Source organism: Octopus sinensis, linkage group LG24 (genome assembly GCF_006345805.1).
Source record: "Octopus sinensis linkage group LG24, ASM634580v1, whole genome shotgun sequence".
Lineage (NCBI taxonomy): Eukaryota > Metazoa > Mollusca > Cephalopoda > Octopoda > Octopodidae > Octopus > Octopus sinensis.
The window spans coordinates 22,230,812-22,250,811 of NC_043020.1; the positions used below are offsets into that span (position 1 = coordinate 22,230,812).

The 20,000-nt window shown below is 41.6% G+C and overlaps 1 protein-coding gene across 1 annotated transcript in view; it reads left to right on the top strand.

The window, feature by feature from the left end:
* Positions 1 to 20,000, top strand: part of LOC115224110 (1-acyl-sn-glycerol-3-phosphate acyltransferase epsilon) — a 106,066-nt gene that overhangs the window by 50,733 nt on the left and 35,333 nt on the right. The window contains exons 5-6 of the mRNA XM_036513091.1: positions 15,352 to 15,467; positions 16,999 to 17,094. Of these exons, the coding sequence (XP_036368984.1) occupies positions 15,352 to 15,467; positions 16,999 to 17,094 (212 nt within the window). The remainder of the gene's footprint in view (positions 1 to 15,351; positions 15,468 to 16,998; positions 17,095 to 20,000) is intronic.

Sequence of the window (20,000 nt, forward strand, 5' to 3'; positions counted from 1 at the left end):
ATATTACTGGTACTTATTTTATTATTGCTACCAGCATGTCATGGAAGACCTCTTCTAAACTTTTCAAAGCATAAATGCTGTTTAAATTGATTTTTTGCTTATTTCTTGAAATATTAAAATTTTGGGGGCATCTGGTCATAGAAAACATGCCTCAACAAACTCCATCAGACCCATGCAAACATGGAGAATCATCATCATCATTATTTAGCGTCTGTTTTCCATGCTGGCATGGGTGGGATGATTTCACAGGAGTTGGCCAGAGTTGTCTGTTTTGGTATGGTTTCTACAACTGGTTTCCCTTTCTAATGCCGCCCACTTTACAGAGTGTATTGGGTGTTTTTTGAGTGATGTCAGCACAAGTGCTTTTACATGACACCAGCACAGGTGTTTTATGTGACACCGGCACAGGTGTTTTACATGCACCAGCATTTTACATGGCACAAACATGGAATATAACATTAAAAAATGGATGTAAAATGGTTATGATGACAATGAGGATATATATAAATAAATAATTAAAATTTAGATAAAAAGAAAAGACGAAGGCAGGTGTATGAATAACAAGCAAGTGTATTAATTTGACACTCAGGAAAATAAAAAAGTCACTGAATCTTTCTGACTGTCGGCAACCTGGACATTGGTTCAGTTCCATTGAAAGGGTTTCAAATTTGGTTAATAGTCAGTTTTTGTAGGTCCTTTAGTTGCTTTTCTGCTGTTTGATGAATTTACAAACATATAAGTCTGTCTTCACATTGGTTGATTCAACCTGTCGTCATTGCTTGTCACTTCTGGTTAACTTACTTCCTTTCTTTTATGTCAGATCAAAGTAAATCAACATGGCTACAGTAACAGAAGGTTGCGAGCTGGCAGAATCGTTAGAATGCTGGACGAAATGCATATCGTCCGTCTTTACTTTCTGAGCCCAAATTCAACTGGGGTCCACTTTGCCTTTCATCCTTTCAAGGCTTGATAAAATAAGAACCAGTTGAGCACTGGGGTCAATGTAATAGACTAGCCCCTCCCCTCAACTTGCTGGCCTTGTGCCAAACTTTGAAACCAATGCGAATAGAGTGTCAGAAGGTGGGAGGGGGTACAGTAGAAAGGAAACTAACAAGAACATCAGAGAGAGAGAGTAATATAATAAAGAAAGAAAGGTGGTGAGCTGACAGAAACGTTAGCATGCCAGGTGAAAAAATGCTTAGTGGTATTTCATCTACCTTTATGTTTTGAGTTCAAATTCAGTGGAGGTTGACTTTGCCTTTCATCCTTTCAGGGTCAATAAATTAAGTACCAGTCATGTACTGGGGTTGATCTAATCCCCTTATACCTAGTACAGAAAAGAATATAATAAAGAAGGAAAAAGTCCCCAATGGGAATTATTCCGACAACCATTTATACACAATAATAATTTATAAAATGAAGCAAGCAATGGTTTATTTTATTTTAGTTTTACATGTTTTTTCTAATAGTTTAACTTTAAAATAGTTTTTCTTAACTTTGCATGTGATGTATGACAGAAATTTGTCTCCAGTGAGTCACAAATTGAACAATATTGTGAGTCACTGTTATCAAGACTGACATGTTTATTTAAATGTAAGGTAAACAGTACAGTACATATATAATTCTGTTTAGTTTCAGTATGTCAAATAGACATCATCAACATTGACAACCTTGCCGTCATCATCATTATTGTCATCATCATCATCATCCTCCTTTTCCTCTGCCTCTTTTCATATCCATTTTATAATGTTTGCATGGGTTTGATGAATCTACATTGTTTCGCCACTTGTTGCAGTCTTTTTGTCATCTCCTTGTTAAGGTCCAACCTTTTGCGGTCAGTTTCACCACTACTTCTCACATCTTCTTTGGTCTTCTTCTTCCAAACAGCCCTTCCACTACAATTCCCTCACATTTCCTCATCCACCATCCCCATCACGTATCTATACCGGCTTCTTTCTCTTTCATTACATGCTTTCCTCCTTCCTTTCCGCTTTCACTCACCCTCTACAAACAATCTCCACATTTTGCTGCCATGTAAGATTGCACTTCACCCACAATTAGCCTTTCACTCTCACAGATTCCCTTTGTTACCCACAGAGCTAATAAATAGCTCCCTGCACTTTAGCCATTGCAATCTTACTTTGTGTACATGTTTTCAGAACTTTATCCTTGATGTAAGTTACATCACCTTGGTAACACAAGTTATATCCTGCTGTTGTGTGTGTGGGTTTTGTCGTTTACATTGGTGAGTGGCCCTGGAAAGCTCTGGTATTGTGGTGGAAGAGGCTGAAACCCCAACAGAAGTGCTTCGTCACCTCATGAGACACCTCAACTCCAACATTTGGAGATGGAGGATGGGAGCACCTTCAGCATGCAGAGTGTTTATCCTAAAATATCGACTTCAAAGGAACTTTCAGAGTTCACTTCCTGGACAGAGGAACCCCTTGAGTCTTTGAGCCAGGCACCTCATTCCATGGTGCTCCAGTCTACTCAGCTTGTTACTGAGTACCAGCTGAGTACTCCCTGTTCCTCTGAATGTAGGAGGGCAGCGCTGAAAGGTTGTCTGTTTCTACACACGACTACATAAACACTTGAAACATTTAGTGAAAGTATGGTACATACCATCTACTCGTACTTGCTTGTGAATGATGGCTATGGTTCCCTCCCTCCCTCCTTCCTTCCTTCCCACCCACCCTTCCTTCTTTCTTTCTTTCTTTCTTTCTTTCTTTCTTTCTTTCTTTCTTTTTCTTTCTTCCTTCCTTCTAGGTAGGTGGTAGGTAGCTGGCTAGCTAGAAGGGTATTTTCCAAATTTTTCACCATTAGAAGACATTGTGGGGACATTTGAAATAAATCCCATATTTCAGGGAACCCCATATCCTTTTTTAAACTTTTTTCTCTTTCTCTTCCACAAATTTTATAATATAAATGCAGGTATTTTTCCAATAACTGATTTTAGCAAAAAATATATTAAATTCTTCTCAAGTTTTTTGACTGTGTAAAAAAAAAAATAACAAAAATCAACCTGGAGGTTTAAGAAAAAGAAAACAAAAATATCAAACACATCTGGGTTAACAAAAATAAACATAAATAGCCAACGTCCTATATAAACAGAACATCGATGATAATAACTAGCACAACGATGATAATAATAATAACTTAATATTATTGGAAAGGTTGAAAATAGATGAAAGCAGAATGTGATCTGGGTGGAGACATTGTTATATTTTTGAATCTAATGAAGATAATGGAGTTTGCCTTTCTAATGAGAAACTCTGTGTTTGCCTTTTTGCACACACAAGTCCTTGATTCAGGATTGAACTTTAGGCACTGACATGGCTGTGCAGATAAGTAGCTTACTTTATGATCACGTGCTTTTGGGTTCAGTCCCATTGCACAACACTATGAGCAAGTGTCTTCTATTATAGCCCTGGGCAAACTAATGCCTCGCAAGTGAATTTGGTAGACAAAAGTTGTGGAAAAGACCATCAATTGTGTGTGTATGGGTCTGTATTTGTCACCCAGCCACCACCATCACCACCACTTTTCAATCAGTTGGTTTGTTTACATCCTTGTAACTTAGCAGTTCAGCAAAAAGATTGATAGAATAAATGCCAGAGTTTTTTTTTAAAAGGCAAGTACTGGGATCAGTTTGTTTAACTAAGCCCTTCAAGGTGGTGCCCCAGCATGGCCGCAGTTCAATGACTGAAAGTAAAGGATAAAAACATGTACAGATTTCATATTCACCTGACAGTAAATGAAAGAAGAAAAATCTTGCAGATGTAGGAATTTGAAAGCTACAGCAAAATATTGATTGCTTTCTAATGAATGGCAACAGGAAATTCTTCTTTGATAGAAATTCAGAATTTGCCCAAGGATCAGTCAGTAATTATCACCTTGAGATTTATTCAGAGTTCTTCCTTTTCTCTGAAAGTCAAATTCTCAGATGAGTCAAAGATTTAGGGTTTGAATTCCTCATCTAAATAAATTCTTTTAAAAGTGATATAAAATAATGTCCAGTATTGGTTAACATTTCTTCCAAGTGGGTTTCTCCAATAAGGATTAATTTGCTGTGATTGTTCTTTGTTCTTTAAGCCCAGCAATAACCAAAATATTTCAAGGGTTCTTTTTGCAACATGATTTTTCCAAAGATTCAGTTTTCTTGCTTCAGCCAGTTCATCTGGGGGAAAATATTTGTTTGGTGGACAAATCTCTGCAGCCATTTTTCATCTTCAGATCACTTGGAGCTTTCAGCTGAAATACTCAATTGACAAACCTCTAGATTTCTGTGTGTCAGATGAGATTTCCATGTACTTTGTGTAGGATTCTACACAGCTTTTTAAACATTTTGGAACCGGTCTTTGTTCAATAAAGATGACCATTTTTTCTAGTGCCATCAAAAACTTTTTGCAATTCATTTGCAAGTAATTTTGAATTCGGCACCTGTGTGCAAAGAAAACAGTTTATTGAGACAATGTCTACATTTTCTCGTTATAAAAGACAAACAAAACCTTTTTTTTTAACACCAACCATTGATGCGACACCATCTGTACTGTACCTCTTCAGTATTATGTGACGTGTCATCAAACCACCACCATCATCATCTTCATTATCTGCATCATTGTAACATCCATATTTCCATACTTGCATGGGTCAGATGGAGTTTTGCTGAGCTAGATCTTCTACAGCCAGATGCTCTTCCTGTTGTCAACCCTTATTGTTTCCAAGCAAGGTAATATTTTCTTGTGGCCAGGCATATTTTTTCATAGAAGACTAAAAACAAATAACCTTACTTGTACATGATGGTGATGCTCATTTACAACCATCATGTGATGTCTAGACAAGGATACACACACACACACATGATGGGCTTCCCTTCTGTTTCCATCTACCAAATCAGTTGTTCTCAAAAATGATTGTATGAAAGATTACTTTCATACAATTTTGTCGTTAGAAGAGATTGTTTTCTTCCTAGTTTCAGTATTTATTAGGGTCTCATCAGTGACTGTTTATTAATTTTTTGTTCATAAAGAGAATGGTAACTGAGATTTATTCATAGTAAGCACAAATATGATCAGATCTAAAATCACATGCCTCTAATATTTACCCTGCATTTTAAATTATCCTAAAAAGGTGAAAAAGAACAGAAAAAACTCACCATGTAGTCATCATCATCATCATCATCATCATCATTAATTTAACCCTTTAACATTCAGGTTACTCTGCTAAATGTAATATTTATTCCTGTTTTTTAAAACGAAAAATTAACCATGCATTATCTGATAGCTCTGAGATATTGGAATATTTATTTTAGAATGACATTGTAGGGTAGGTGTGAGAGTCGTGATATGGCCAGTTTGAAATTAAAACAGATAGATATTGCCAGTTTAAATGCAAAAGGGTTAATGTCCAGTTTTCCATGTTTGCATGGGTCAGATGGAATTTATTGAGGCAGATTTTCTATGGCCGATGCCCTTCCAGATGCCAGCAGTCACCTGTTTCCAACTGAGGTAACTTTTCCATGGCCAGACACCATCACAGAATATTGGAAACAAAAGACACTGCTTGTATGACAGGGATACTCACTTACAACTGTCACATGATGCCAAGGCAAGGGGACAGCAACACACACACACTATATATACTCTTTTTTTTACTTGTTTCATCATTTGACTGTGGCCATGCTAGAGCACCGCTTTTAGTCAAGCAAATTGACCCCAGGACTTATTCTTTGTAAGCCCAGTACTTATTCTATTGGTCTCTTTTGCCAAACCGCTAAGTTACGGGGACGTAAACACACCAGCAATGTTGGGGGGACAAACACAGACACACACGCAGACACACACACACACACATATATATATATATGACCCAGGAAGACATGGGATGAGGTAGTCAAGCATGACCTCAGAGCTTTGGGCCTCACTGAGGCAATGGCGAAGGACTGAGATCTCTGGAGATATGCTGTGACTGCAAAGACCCGGGCTGCTTCCTGCATCAGTTCCGCATAGACCCTGCCCATTCAAAGTACCCTGGATCCCAGAACGTCCCGCTGTGCTTGAGGAGACCTGTTGAGTCAAGTACATGAACATGAATGTCGAAATAAATATCAATGGAAATAGTAGTTGTGATGCCTGTGCTGGTGGCACATAAAAAGCACTATCCGAACGTGGCCGATGCCAGCGCTGCTCTGACTGGCTTCTGTGCCGGTGGCACATAAAAAGCACCATCCAAACGTTGCCAGCGCCGCCTTGGCTGGCTTCCGTGCCGCTGGCACGTTAAAAGCTACAACCGATCGTGGCCAATGCCGGACTTCCCCTGGCACCTGTGCAGGTGGCACGTAAAAAGCACCCACTACACTCGCGGAGTGGTTGGTGTTAGGCAGGGCATCCAGCCATAGAAACTCTGCCAGATCAGACTGGAGCCTGGAGCAGCCCCTGGCTTCCCAGACCCCGTCCAACCCGTGCTAGCGCGGAAAACGGACGTTAAACGATGATGATGATATATGACGAGCTTCTTTCAGTTTCTGTCTACCAAATCCACTCACAAAGCTTTGGTCGGCCCAAGGCTAGAGTAGAAGACACTTGCCCAAGGTGCCATGCAGTGGGACTGAACCGGGAACCATGTGGTTCGTAAGCAACCTACTTACCACACAGTCCCTCCTTAGCAAATGATCCACAAGCTCTCAAGCAAACTGAGTCCTTGACACGTTCCATTTGTCAAAATGTTTGCAAAGCACCAACAAGCCTCAAGAGACACATTCATGTCCATAGAACATGATTAACACTTTCTTTTACTGAACCGTCATTTGTTGTTCACAGTGAGAAAATCTGTCATATCATCATCATCATCATTTAGCGTCCGTTTTCCATGCTAGCATGGGTTGGACGGTTCAACTGGGGTCTGGGGAGCCCGAAGGCTGCACCAGGCCAGTCAGATCTGGCAGTGTTTCTACAGCTGGATGCCCTTCCTAACGCCAACCACTCCGAGAGTGTAGTGGGTGATTTTATGTGCCACCGACACAGGTGCCAGACGAGGCTGGCGAACGGCCACGCTCGGATGGTGTTTTTTATGTGCCACCGACACAGGTGCCAGACGAGGCTGGCAGACGGCCACGCTCGGATGGTGTTTTTATGTGCCAGATGAGGCTGGCGAACGGCCACGATCGGATGGTGTTTGTTATGTGCCCACAGCACGGAGGCCAGTCGATGCGGTACTGGCTACGGCCACGTTCGGATGGTTTTCTTGTGTACCACCGGCACTGGTACCACAAAGATACAAATTCCATTGATGTTCATCTATTTTGATTTGTTTTGATTTTATATATATATATATATATATATATGTAAATCCTCCTTCTTTCTTTCCTTTCCTGAGCATCCAATAACACTATACTTGTTCCACGTCCTCACGTTGTTGTGTTTTCTCTTTGTGTTTTCATGTTTGGATTAACTATATATATATATATATATATATATATATATCTATATATACATATATATATAATGAACTTCTTTCAGTTTCCATCTACCAGATTCACTCAAAGAGCTTTGGTTGGCCTGGACTATAGTAGGAGACACCCAATGTGCCATACAGTGACACTGAACCCAGAACCATGTGGTTGGAAAGCAAGCTTCTTACCACACAGCCATGTCTGTGCCTAGCTGAGTCTTCATTAATTAATTGATTCACATTGCCAGCGTTAGCACTGTGATGCTGAAACTGATTCTTCATCATCATCATCATCATCATCTACAGCTTTCATGCTGCTTTGGTTTAGATTGTTTGATGTGTGTAAATAAATAACAGTAAACCTCTCTCTCTCTCTCGCTGGACAGAATCAGAATTTATTTCTTCTGATCTCAGGAGACTTTCATAAACAACAAATCTTCTTAATATGATCATTTTATCATTTTTTTATGACCATGGAGAGATAAGGCCCATACTGTTAAGCATTTTGTTGACTTTCCACAGTGAGGCTAAACTGTCTGTTTATTAAAGACACATACTTTTAAAGTTGCCCTACTTTTCATGCTTTCATAAAAATGTCATGGTGCTGTGCTTATATTTAGTATATATTTGTGTGCGTGTGTGTATATATATATATATTCATATATATATAATGTACATATATGTATGTATGTATGTATTTAGACAGAAGTAGATAGAGCACACACATATATATACTTGTATGCATATGTGTTAGTATTTATATCTATCTATCTGTAAATATATATATATATTTATATATGCATAGGGAGCGGTGAATAAATTGTCTAAATTACGCAAAAATGAAAATAACACTGACACCTCATTTTAACAGACATATTAACCAAAATTACATAAAAATATCTTGAAATATTAAAGAGTAAATTTATTCAATGAAATTGCCATTGGCTTCAACCACAGCTTCCAGATGACTTCAGAATCTCTTTCAACTATTCTGGATGGTCTCCTTTTTAAGTTGGTGAATGCAGCCATACTCCTTGCCTTCAGTTCATCTTTGGTGTTACAAGGAATTTTGCTGGTCTCTCACTCAACTGCACTCCACACATAATAATCAAGGGGGTTGCAGTCTGAGGAGTTAGGTGGCCAGATGTTAGAGGCGATGTGGTTGCAGAGATTGTCTGATAGCCATGACTAGGTTCTCTTGCTTGTGCGCCATGGTGTTGCCAGACATAGGGTTTCCAGCAGCCACCCTCTTGACCCAGGGCAGTACTACCTCCTTCAGGCACTTGATGTAAGTCTCCGTATTGGGTCTTAGGTCGTGTGGGAGGATGAATGAAGGCATAATGTCGCCATCGTTAGTGATCACTCCAAACACCATGATGTTGACTGGATGTTTAATTTTTATCGTTCATGGTACATGTCCTCAGATTTCACTGTCCTCAGACTGACACCCAAACACTCTGAAATATTCATATTGGAGCTTCCAGCATGAATGCCAAGTAGTACAGCATGTCATTTCCAAATTCCAAATTTCTAGCAAAGTGGATTACCTCATGGTGCTATTTTTCTCACAGCTGGTGCCCAACTGACCCTACTATAGTGTATATTTGACAAAATCAAAAACAAACAATGAGCATGTGCGAAATTCATGTTGTCAATTTACCCATCACACCCCATATATATATAGTTGTATGTATGTGTGCATTTGTGTGTCAACACACACACACACACACACATATATATATATATATATATATATATATATATATATATATAGATAGATAGATAGATAGATAGATATGTTTCTTTATTAGCCACACAGGGCTGCACACAGAGGGGACAAATTACAAGGTAGAGTTTTTCTTTTGGGGATAAAAAAAGGGTGGGTGGTTTTCGATCAAAAGGGATCGTAAAAGGAAAGAAAGAGGAAAGCAAAAGCAAAAAAAAAAGGTGGGGGGGGGGATAAAAATAAAAGGAAAAAGAAAAAATCAATCAATAGGGAGCGTTATCACAGAAATGTCAATATAAAGTGTAAAGGGGAAGACATGTGAGGTTTACCCGTGGAAAGAAAAGCTTACAGAAAAGACCACAGTAACCCTGGTCAATGAAGTCACATATTACATTTTTTTTTTACAAATAAGTAACTCTCTGTATTAAATTTTTACTGTTCATAGGATCATACTCAAGGTGGCTTCGTCATTCATATGTGCCATCCTTGCTACATTCACCCATCTTTTTTTAAAACATTCACTAGACAAAACTTGCCTCTCTACTCTCACTTTCCTTTTCAAGTGATACGTGAAGAAGTTGATGAGAGATTGACCAGAGAGGAAAGTGTTTGTCTCTAATCCTTTCAGGCGCATCCACCAGATACATTCTTTCGCCATAGCCACAAGTATGATAAAAATAGCTCTTCCTTCCTGTTTGAAGGAAGGAGGCATGACGATATTAACGATAGACTTGGCTGATAAACCAACACGTCCCACATGTGACAGCAGTCGTTCGACATAAGTCCACAGGTCGGAGATTGTTGGACACTGCACGATTGTGTGCAGAACGGTTTCGTTGCTCTGACCGCATCTCGGGCAGGTCGGCCCCGTGTTTCTCGAGCCATGCCTATAGAGCTTATCCCGAATGGGTAGCACTTCTCGTTAGCACTGCCAGGCCAGGGATCTCTGGAAGTTGTCCATAGGTCCCGGCCCGAAAGTCATCTCAAAAAGGCGGGTCATGTATTCCTCGTCGACGCCCAGGTTCGCCCCAAGATCGTCATTGTACCTCCCCTCCACTAATCCCCTATAGAATGCTTTGGTTGTGTTGAAGGTCAACCCGGGATGGCATAGTTGCTTGAGAGCAATGCGACACTCGCGGTGCCATTTGCCCTTCCTCGGCCTCTTTTTGATCCACGACTGCAGTTCGGTCATGGAGACGAGCTGCGGGAAGGCGTGCCTCACAAACGGCGACCACACCTGTTCACCGTCGCCTACATAGAGCTGGAGATGTCACAGTCTCAGCGCGTGTTTGCGCATCATCAACCACGGTATGCCCAGCCCTCCTTTTAACAGGTGTTGACAGCAAATGGATTGCCTGACCATCGGGACGCATCCTTTCCACAAGAAGCGGAAGAGAATGCGTTCTAGTTTGGTGATGGTAGGGTCGGGTCAGGATACGACGGTCAGGCGGTAGTAGATGATGGACACGATGTACGTGTTCGCCACCTCCGCCCGGCCTTTTAGGGACAGTTTCCTCTCGGGCCATTGCCGAGTGAGAGTGACCACCCTACTCGTTATCTCGTTCCAGTTCTTCTCCATTTGGAGGTCCGGACTGAACCAGACCCCGAGCAACTTGACCGGGCTGTCTGTCCAGCGTCCCACGATGGAGGTGCTAGTGGACGGCATGGGCTTGCTTCTCCAGGTGCCGAGCCGCAAGCCCACTGACTTTTCCCGGTTGATTTTTGCTCCTGTCACCGCTTTGTAGTCTTTCAGTGTCTCGACGACCAGCTCGATGTGCTCGTGGCTAGACACTATGATGGTGATGTCGTCCACGTATGCAGACACGCTCGTCCCACATCCCAGTTCTCACAGGATGCCCCTCAGAGTCGCCAGCTTCTGCAGTAGTGGCTCAAGAGTCAATATGTATAGAAGCGACGAGAGGGGGCATCCCTGACGGACTGAACATGCAATGTCGAAAAGTCTCGATAGATGTCCATTTACGCGAATTACCGAATGGATACCTCTGTACAAAGCAGCTATCCAGCTGTGGAAAACAGGACCGAAACCAGCCGCTCTCAGGACTGCCTCCAAGTATCGATGGTCTACCCTATCGAAAGCTTTCGATTGATCCAAATTGATCAGGGCCCCACCCATGCCAGGTTCCTTAACTACTCTGTCTATGATGTAGCGCATCAGATGGAGGTTGTCATGGATGCTCCGGCTCGGCACAGTGCACATTTGCGCCTTGTCGACCAATTTCTTGATGACAAGCGCCAACCTCTTGGCTAACACCTTGGTCAAAATTTTCAGGTCTGCATTGAGCAGAGTGATGGGCCTAAAGTTATCTATAATGTCCCCCTTGTTTGGATCTTTCTTCTGCAGCGTTAAGGCTCCTCGACTCACAAAACCGAGTATGCTCCCGTTTTGCTGCCAGTTGCAGTATACCACTGTCAAGACGTCTCCAAACAAGTCTGGCATACAATTGTAAAAGTCATAGGGTAGACCATCCAAACCCGGCAATTTGTCTCTCGAGCATTCTGCTATTGTGTCCCGCACATCCACCGCCGTGATGGCGCCTTCACAGCACTCCGCCTCTCTTGTCGAGAGTCGTGGCGTTCTCGCTTACCACTCCTCCCGAACAGTCGGGCAAAATGCTGCTGAAACGCCTCGCACATCTTGCTCGGCTCGAGCAACTTGCGTCCCTGTTCATCTACCAGGGACCGAATGGTGGCTTTGTTGCCCCATTGCGCCTCCACCACCCAGGCCTCTCTCGCGGCTCCAACACCTTCCATCCTTAGAGCATGCATCCTAGCCCTGACAGCACACCCTTCGTGTTTGGCGTTGAAGTGTTGTTCAAGGGCCAACCTCGCCACCAAAACGTTGGATGTGATGCCACTTCTTATTGCCTCTTCTAACTTCTTAACTAGCTCACCCTCTACTCTGTTTCTATCTATGGCTAGTGCTTTGCTATACCTAATGGCTTCTGCTTTTACTGCTCTCTTGAGGGCAAACCACCATTTGTTGCTGACGATGGTTCCCGGCAAAGCCCTCTTTACTAGTGTGCTAATTCGGTTTCTGAAAACCTGTCTCGACGGGAAAGACGCGTTCAGTTTCCAGTAACAGGGACCCTGCCTATGTGCCTTATCTAAGTCTAGCATACATGTCATGAGTTTGTGATCTGTGTAGCTGACTATGTGGAATTGTGGACATCCTAAGCTATCCCTATCTGCTGTCCTACATAGTATCCTATCTAGATACGATCTCGACGACCCAATGCGGTTGCTCCATGTCCACGTTGGCGCATTTGGGTGGTCGAGTCAGTACCTGTCAGACAGTTGAAAGCGTCTGAGGCATTTACATCCCCATCTATTTTCGTCTCTCCCCACGTAGTCTAGATGCGTGTCCAAGGTAGCATTCCAATCCCCCACTAAAAGTAAAGGACGAGATGTTCCCAGGAATACTTCTAGACCTCGAAAGAAATCCGACAGACCTGTTGAAGGTGGTGCATAGACTGCCAGGAGTCGAAAAGCGCACCCATTCCTGCCATCGACATCCAGGACAACCAGTCTACCCTCCGGGTCTACGAATATTGTCTTTACTTCAAGATCCAGACACTTGCGAAAAAGTACCACCGTGCCACTACCGCCCATTCTTGGCAGACAAGGAGAAAAATAAATGTTAAACTGTCCGCCAAACATGAACTTTAGGGCCCGTGGTTCATGTAGTCTGGTCTCACTTATTGCTATGATTTCCTAGTGCCATCCACTTTACAGAGAGCAGTGGGTGTGCTTTTTCTTTCATGCTGCTGGTTCTGATGAAGTTGTTTAAACTTGCAAGACAGAAGAAGATGGAGAGGAAAAGGAGAAAGCTCCCACAATTAAATAGGGAACATTTAAGATGGGGAAGGTGGGTTGATGCTGGATGTTGAAAGGTTAAAGTAAGAGAGAGGGACAAGCACAGATGTCTTGCTAATGAGGAGATACATGGCCATCCCAATTGTGTGGAGAAGGCGATAAAAGAGAGCCTGAGCAAACTCACAAGGTCTAAGAAAGTGGCCATAAGGTAGGATACGGACAGTGGACCATGGGAGGGGATGAGGGGGTGGATAATTTCATAACAGATGGTTAAAGATGGTGGTAGTGGTAGAGATGAATATAGAGTAAGTGATGAACAAGGGTGGAGGTTCAGTTGAAGGACACAAAAGCCCAACCCTGTTCAAGCTATCCAAGGTGAGGACCAATTTTACTTTACTGTCAAAGCCCTTCACTATAGTTCTGGGGATTTCATTGTTGAGCATGAGTCAGAGAAGTCTTTGAAGGATCCCATGTGAGTAAATCCAGGACTTGAATCTTCCTAGGAGCCCTGGCTTGTCCACTGATCTGTTGGTCTTTATGGAATTTGCTCTGGCCAAGGAGTTAATTTATTGACTTCATTATCATCATCATAGTTATAACTATCATCACCAATATCGTTATTATCACTATTATTATTATTTTCAAATTCCACCAAAGTCGACTTTGCCTTTCAATCTTTTGGGGTCAATAAATTAAGTACCAGTGGAACACTGGGGTCGATGTAATCGACTCATGCCCCAAAATGGCTGCCCTTGTGGCAAAATTTGAAACTATTATTGTTATGATTATTATTAAGGCAGTGAGCTGGCAGAATCATCAGCATGTTGGATGAAATGCTTAGTGGTATTTCGCCTGTCACTATATTCTGAGTTCAAATTCTAGCAAGGTCGACTTTGCCTTTCATCCTTTCAGGGTCGATTCAGTAAGTATCAGTTGAACTCTGGGGTCGATGTAGTCAACTACCCTCTTCTCCCAAATTTCAGGCTTTATGCCTATAGTAGAAAGGACCACCACCACCACCACCATCATCATCATCATCATCATCATCATCATAATAATAATAATAATAAGGATAATGGATTAGCAGAATTGTAAGAACATTATTTAAAAAATCACAAAGAAAAGCTTTGCACCATTTCTTCCAACTCTTTATTTTCTGAGTTCAAATCCCACCAAAATCAGTTTAGCCCTTCATTCTTGTAGGGGGTTAATAAAACAAAGTTCAGTCAAGTGCTGGGGTCGATGTGATTGACTAACCTCTTCCTTTGTCACAAATTTCTGACCTTGCGTCTACATTCGAAACCATCATCGTCATCATCATTGTTATCAGTGTTATTATTATCCTTATTTATCTTAATCATCATCATCACTATCCTATTCTTCCTTCTCATAATTATCTCCTTGACCCTCCCCCTCTTTTGCCATATTAAATCAGATTGAAGTCCACTCTTTATTTATTAACCTTTACGTCATCAATGATGACATCATCTTGACAACGACGATCAATTACCCACTGACCTTTGACATTTCAGATTAAGCCAAAATCAATCTATTGCTTTTTTAATTATGATTAATTAGGCAATAGATTCACATGTGATCTTGTTGTAAGTTTGATTTGTGATTGTAAGATTGTGGTTTCAATTCCTGGAGTGGGTAGCACATTGTGCTGTTGAGCAAAACACTTTGTTTCACATTGCACCAGTCCACTCAGCTGCAAGTAGGTTACTCCTGCGACAGACTGGAGTCCCATTTAGGGGGTAGGATTGTTGAGATTTTGATCTCTTATACATCACGGAAACCAGATGAGTGGCTTATGATGCAACTTAGAGAGTCCACATCTTAATTGTTCATTCCATTCATCCTCACCATTTTGCATTCATTTTTTTTTCCATGTTGGCATCAGTTGAAGAGAACTTGTTGAGATGATATTCTATGGTTGGATGCCCTTCCTGTTTTCATCGAAGTGTTTTACACACATTGAGCTGCCATTTCTGTGAAGGACATTAGTAACTGTTACTGCCACCTAAGCAATTTTAACATGAAAACAAAAAGATACAAACACACACACACATACACATAGTGAGAACTTTTTCCTTTTTTTTCCCTGTTCTTTGTTTGCAATTTGCACAACAATGTCACATACTGGTGACATGAAGAATGTACTTAGTACACTGTATAAAGTGGTTGGTGTTCGGCAAAGCATCCAGACATAGAAACCATCTCGGATATCTGTAGGAGCCCAACATGGCCTTGCAGATTCTAGAATCCACCCCCATCACACACACACACACACACAAAAGTGTAATTCTCATATTAATGTTTGTTTCATTGTCTTTCCACAGTCGACTGGATTGTCACCAATATGTTGGCTATACATCAAGGAATGATCGGTCACATACGATATATCCTCAAGGACAGTCTAAAGTTCCTGCCAATGTATGGATTTTACTTCAGACAGGTAAACACAGACGAAAAAATTGCTTCTTCTGTTTTTTATTTGTTTTACTTTCAGTTTACTTCTCTAAGCTTTTGTGGTAAGAAACTTGCTTACCAACCACATGGTTCTGGGTTCAGTCCCACTGTGTGGAAATTTGGGCAAGTGTCTTCTATTATAATATCAGACTGACCAAAGCCTTGTGAATGGATTTGGTAGATGGAAACTGAAAGAAGCCTGTTGAATGTATGTATGTATGTATGTATGTCTTTCTGTGTTTGTCCCCCCCCACCACCAGTTGAAAAAAGGTAAAAAAAACAAAAAAATGAAAGATGCAATATGCAGTATTGTTCACATCTATGGAATGCTTCCTTTGCTGCTGTACATGGCAACCATTCTTAGAGCAGTGATTCTCAAATGGAATTCTCTGTAACCTTAGAGTTTTGCTTGTGGTTACACAAGAAATTTTGATAAATTGAGTAATTTCCAAAAGCAGTGTTGAGCCGTATGCGTGCGTGCACACACACACACACACACACACACACACACACACAATATATTTGTGTCTATACATATAGACTTGCATGTATGTATACATATGTGCATCCATGGTTTTGTACAAACAGGATAAATAGAACTGGAAAGATGAATATGTATTTCATTTTTATTATTCACCAGAAGATACAATGTGACTCAAGAGCCAAAAGTTTTGTGCCATGCAGGAGACTCCCTTGTGTCGCTTTTTAACTTTCACTATATATATATATAATGTAAATACATAAATATATTGTATATATATACTAAGTTGAGGAAAAGTTTTGTGCTGCGTGTTAAAATAACGAATTTTTATGCAGGAATTTATTCAAAAACAGCAACTATTCTTCAAAAGACCATCATTTTCCATGACCTTCTGCCAATGATCTGCAAGTTTTCGGATTTGGTCAAAGTACCAATCCTTTGGCTTTGAATCAAAAAATTCTTGACAGGCTTCTTCACCTTCATCGAATGACTCAATTTGGCAACCTTTCATAAAGTGCTGCATCAATCAGAAGAGACCATAGTCCGATGGAGCAACATGTGGACTATAGGCTGGATGCTGCAGAACTTCCACGCCATCCAATTCTTCAATTTTGTTGCTGGTCTTTCTGGTGGTGTGCGGCTTGTTGAAACAAAGCACATTTTCAATGAACAAGTCTTGGGTACTTTTCAACTAGAGTGTCATAGACTTGATCAAGTTGCTCGCTGTAAAGTTCAGTGTTGATGGTGCGACCATTCGACACATGAACTTTTTGTCAACCTAATATATATATTATGTACTACAGCACATTGTTTACTGTCTCCCAAAACACAATTTATGTGTATACACACACACATGCACACATTTATCACATCTCATAGCATGTCCCTGTTACTCACATCCAGCATCACATCATTGTTGTCGACTGCACCAAAACAATATACATCACCACATTTCCTCTGCTCCTTTCTTTCATTCCTGTGAGTCGCCTTCACTCCTCCTTCATTTCATTTCATTCTTTCTTTTGTATCTCTGCAGCATGGATGTATTTACGTAAAAAGAGATGGCAAGTTCTCCAAAAACCAACACACCATAGAACGTGTTCTAAACCGGTTGAAAAATGAAAATACACCCGTGAGTAATTCCTTTCTTTCTTTCTGTGGAATGGTAGAATGAGAGAATGGTAGCAGTGGATGGTAGAAACAGCAGTGAATGGCAGGAATGGTAGAAATGAGAGACTGGTTGACTGATAGAATTCTGAGACTTGTTGTGGGGCGGAAGAAATGGGGCAGACTTGTAGAATGGTATAAATGGCAGAATTCTAGACTAACAGAACTGATAGATTGGTTGTGAAGTTGAAGGAATTCAGTGAGCCTCGGGCCGACCAAAGCCTTGTGAGTAGATTTGGTAGACGGAAACTGAAAGAAGCCCGTCGTATATATGTATGTATATGTATATATATGTGTGTGTGTGTATATGTTTGGGTGTCTGTGTTTGTCCCCCCAACATTGCTTGACAACCGATGCTGTGTGTTTGCGTCTCCATCACTTAGCAGTTTAGCAAAAGAGACTGATAGAATAAGTACTAGGCTTACAAAGAATAAGTCCCAGGGTCGATTTGCTCGACTAAAGGCGGTGCTCCAGCATGGCCACAGTCAAATGACTGAAACAAGTAACAAAAAAAGAGTAAAGAGTATAAATGGTTGTGTGGTAGAGTGGTAGGCATCCTAAAAGAGTCATGATCTTCAGTGAAGTCGAGTGTCTTGGTGGAGTGTGTTACTGGAGATGTATAGAAGAAAGTAAATAGAAAGCAAATCAGTCCTGTGTCACTAGTGGTGGTCTACATTGGATTGGCATAACTAATTGAGTAAAATTAATCTATTAAGTTTGCTTCTATGTTGTAGAGAAGACGAGAACATTTGTCCAAACTGGTGAAATTTACTATTGACCATAATTTTGTGTTCAAACTGTAGCACATGTAAGAGTCACCATGCTGCATTCACTCAAGTCCCTTCCCCTCTTGGTTATAGCAGAGCTTTACCCAACTACCCCACCATGATTAAGACAGGGTTTTTACCCATCCTGTCTCCATGCAGCAATGTCAAAGGAAGGCTAATTAGGAATATAGTTTTTGTGTGGCAGATGCTCTGGTGCAATAAACACTGAAAATGCGCAGAGACCATCTTCTGCCACATTCCAGGGAGAAAAACTAGAAATAGTTGATAGTTTCTGTTACCTAGGTGATCAAGTCAGTAGTGGGGGTGGGTGTGCCGGAAGTGTAACTGCTACAGTAAGAATAGCCTGGGCAAAGTTCAGAGAGCTCTTACCTCTGCTGGTGACAAAGGCCTCTCGCACAGAGTAAAAGGCAGACTGTATGATGCATGTGTACGAACAGCCATGCTACATGGCAGTGAAACATGGGCCGTGACTGCTGAGGATATGCGTAAGCTCGCAAGAAATGAAGCTAGTATGCTCCGATGGATGTGTAATGTCAGTGTTCATACCCGACAGAGTGTAAGTGCCTTGAGAGAAAAGTTGGACCTAAGAAGTATCAGTTGTGGTGTGCAAGAGAGACGTCTACGCTGGTATGGACACGTGGTAAGAATGGATGAAGATAGTTGTGTGAAACAGTGCCACACCCTAGCAGTTGAGGGAACCTGTGGAAGAGGTAGACCCAGGAAAACCTGGGATGAGGTGGTGAAACACGACCTTCGCTCTTTAGGTCTTACTGAGGAAATGACCAGAGACTGAGACCTTTGGAAGTATGCTGTGCGCGAGAAGACCCGGCAGGACAAGTGAGGCCATAAGCCGTGGCCCCTACCTAGGACGTAGTCAGTCCACCTGTGCATACCTTCCTTCTTGGGACACATAACTCTACTTGTGAAGACCTGTTGAGGCAAGTGAAAATCAAAATTGAAGAATCAAATCAAATTGAAATCGATCCACATCAATGGAATTTGTAGTTTGTGCCGGTGGCACATAAGAGAACCATCCGAACGTGGTCATAGCCAACACCGCATCGACTGGCCTCCATGCTGGTGGCACGTAACAAACACCATCCGATCGTGGCTGTGCCAGCCCTGCCTGGCCTCTGTGCCGGTGGCAACGTAAAAAACACCATCCGAGCGTGGCCGTTCGCCAGCCTCGTCTGGCACCTATGTCGGTGGCACATAAAAAGCACCCACTACACTCACGGAGTGGTTGGCGTTAGGAAGGGCATCCAGCTGTAGAAACACCGCCAGATCTGACTGGCCTGGTACAGCCTTCGGGGTTCCCAGACCCCAGTTAAACCGTCCAACCCATGCTAGCATGGAAAGCGGACGTTAAACGATGATGATGATGATGATGATGATTATGATGTCCTCTTGACTTTATAAATGATTCATTCCATATTGTTGTTTAACCTTTGGTCAACTCTGATCAAGGACTCCAAAGGTCAAAGGTGTCCTAACTTTATCCACTCCATTTTATTTGTAGATATTATGGTATGGCAAAAGAGGTTGTGTGGTGAACGAGGAGGAAAGAATTGAGGACAGACATCTTTGTCTTTGGTTAAATCCTTGTCTACTTTTTATCTATCAAGGATTACATTGTTGAATGTATCCTTTGTTTTTAATATTATTGTTTAACCCTAGGTCAAGTCTGATCCAGTTGACCTATGATCAAAGATGTTCCAGCCACAACCATTGACACATGCAAGGCTGTGTGGTTAAGAAGCTTGCTTTCCAACCATATGGTTCCAGGTTCAGTCCCCCTGCATAGCTCCTTGGATGAGTACCTGCTACTATAACCCCGAGCAAACCAATCTGTTGAGAAAGAGTTTCATAGATAGAAACAGTATGGAAGCCTGCATTACACACACACACTCTTGTGAATGGGATGTTTGTGTTCCTGTTCCCATTTATTTCCTGTAACTTAGCTGTTTGTCAAATAGAGTTCCTTAAAGAAGGTACCAAGCTTCTGAATTATTACTGTTGTTGACATGATCAATTAAACCTCTCAAGGCACTGCCCCAGCATGGCCACAGGTCATTAATTAAAA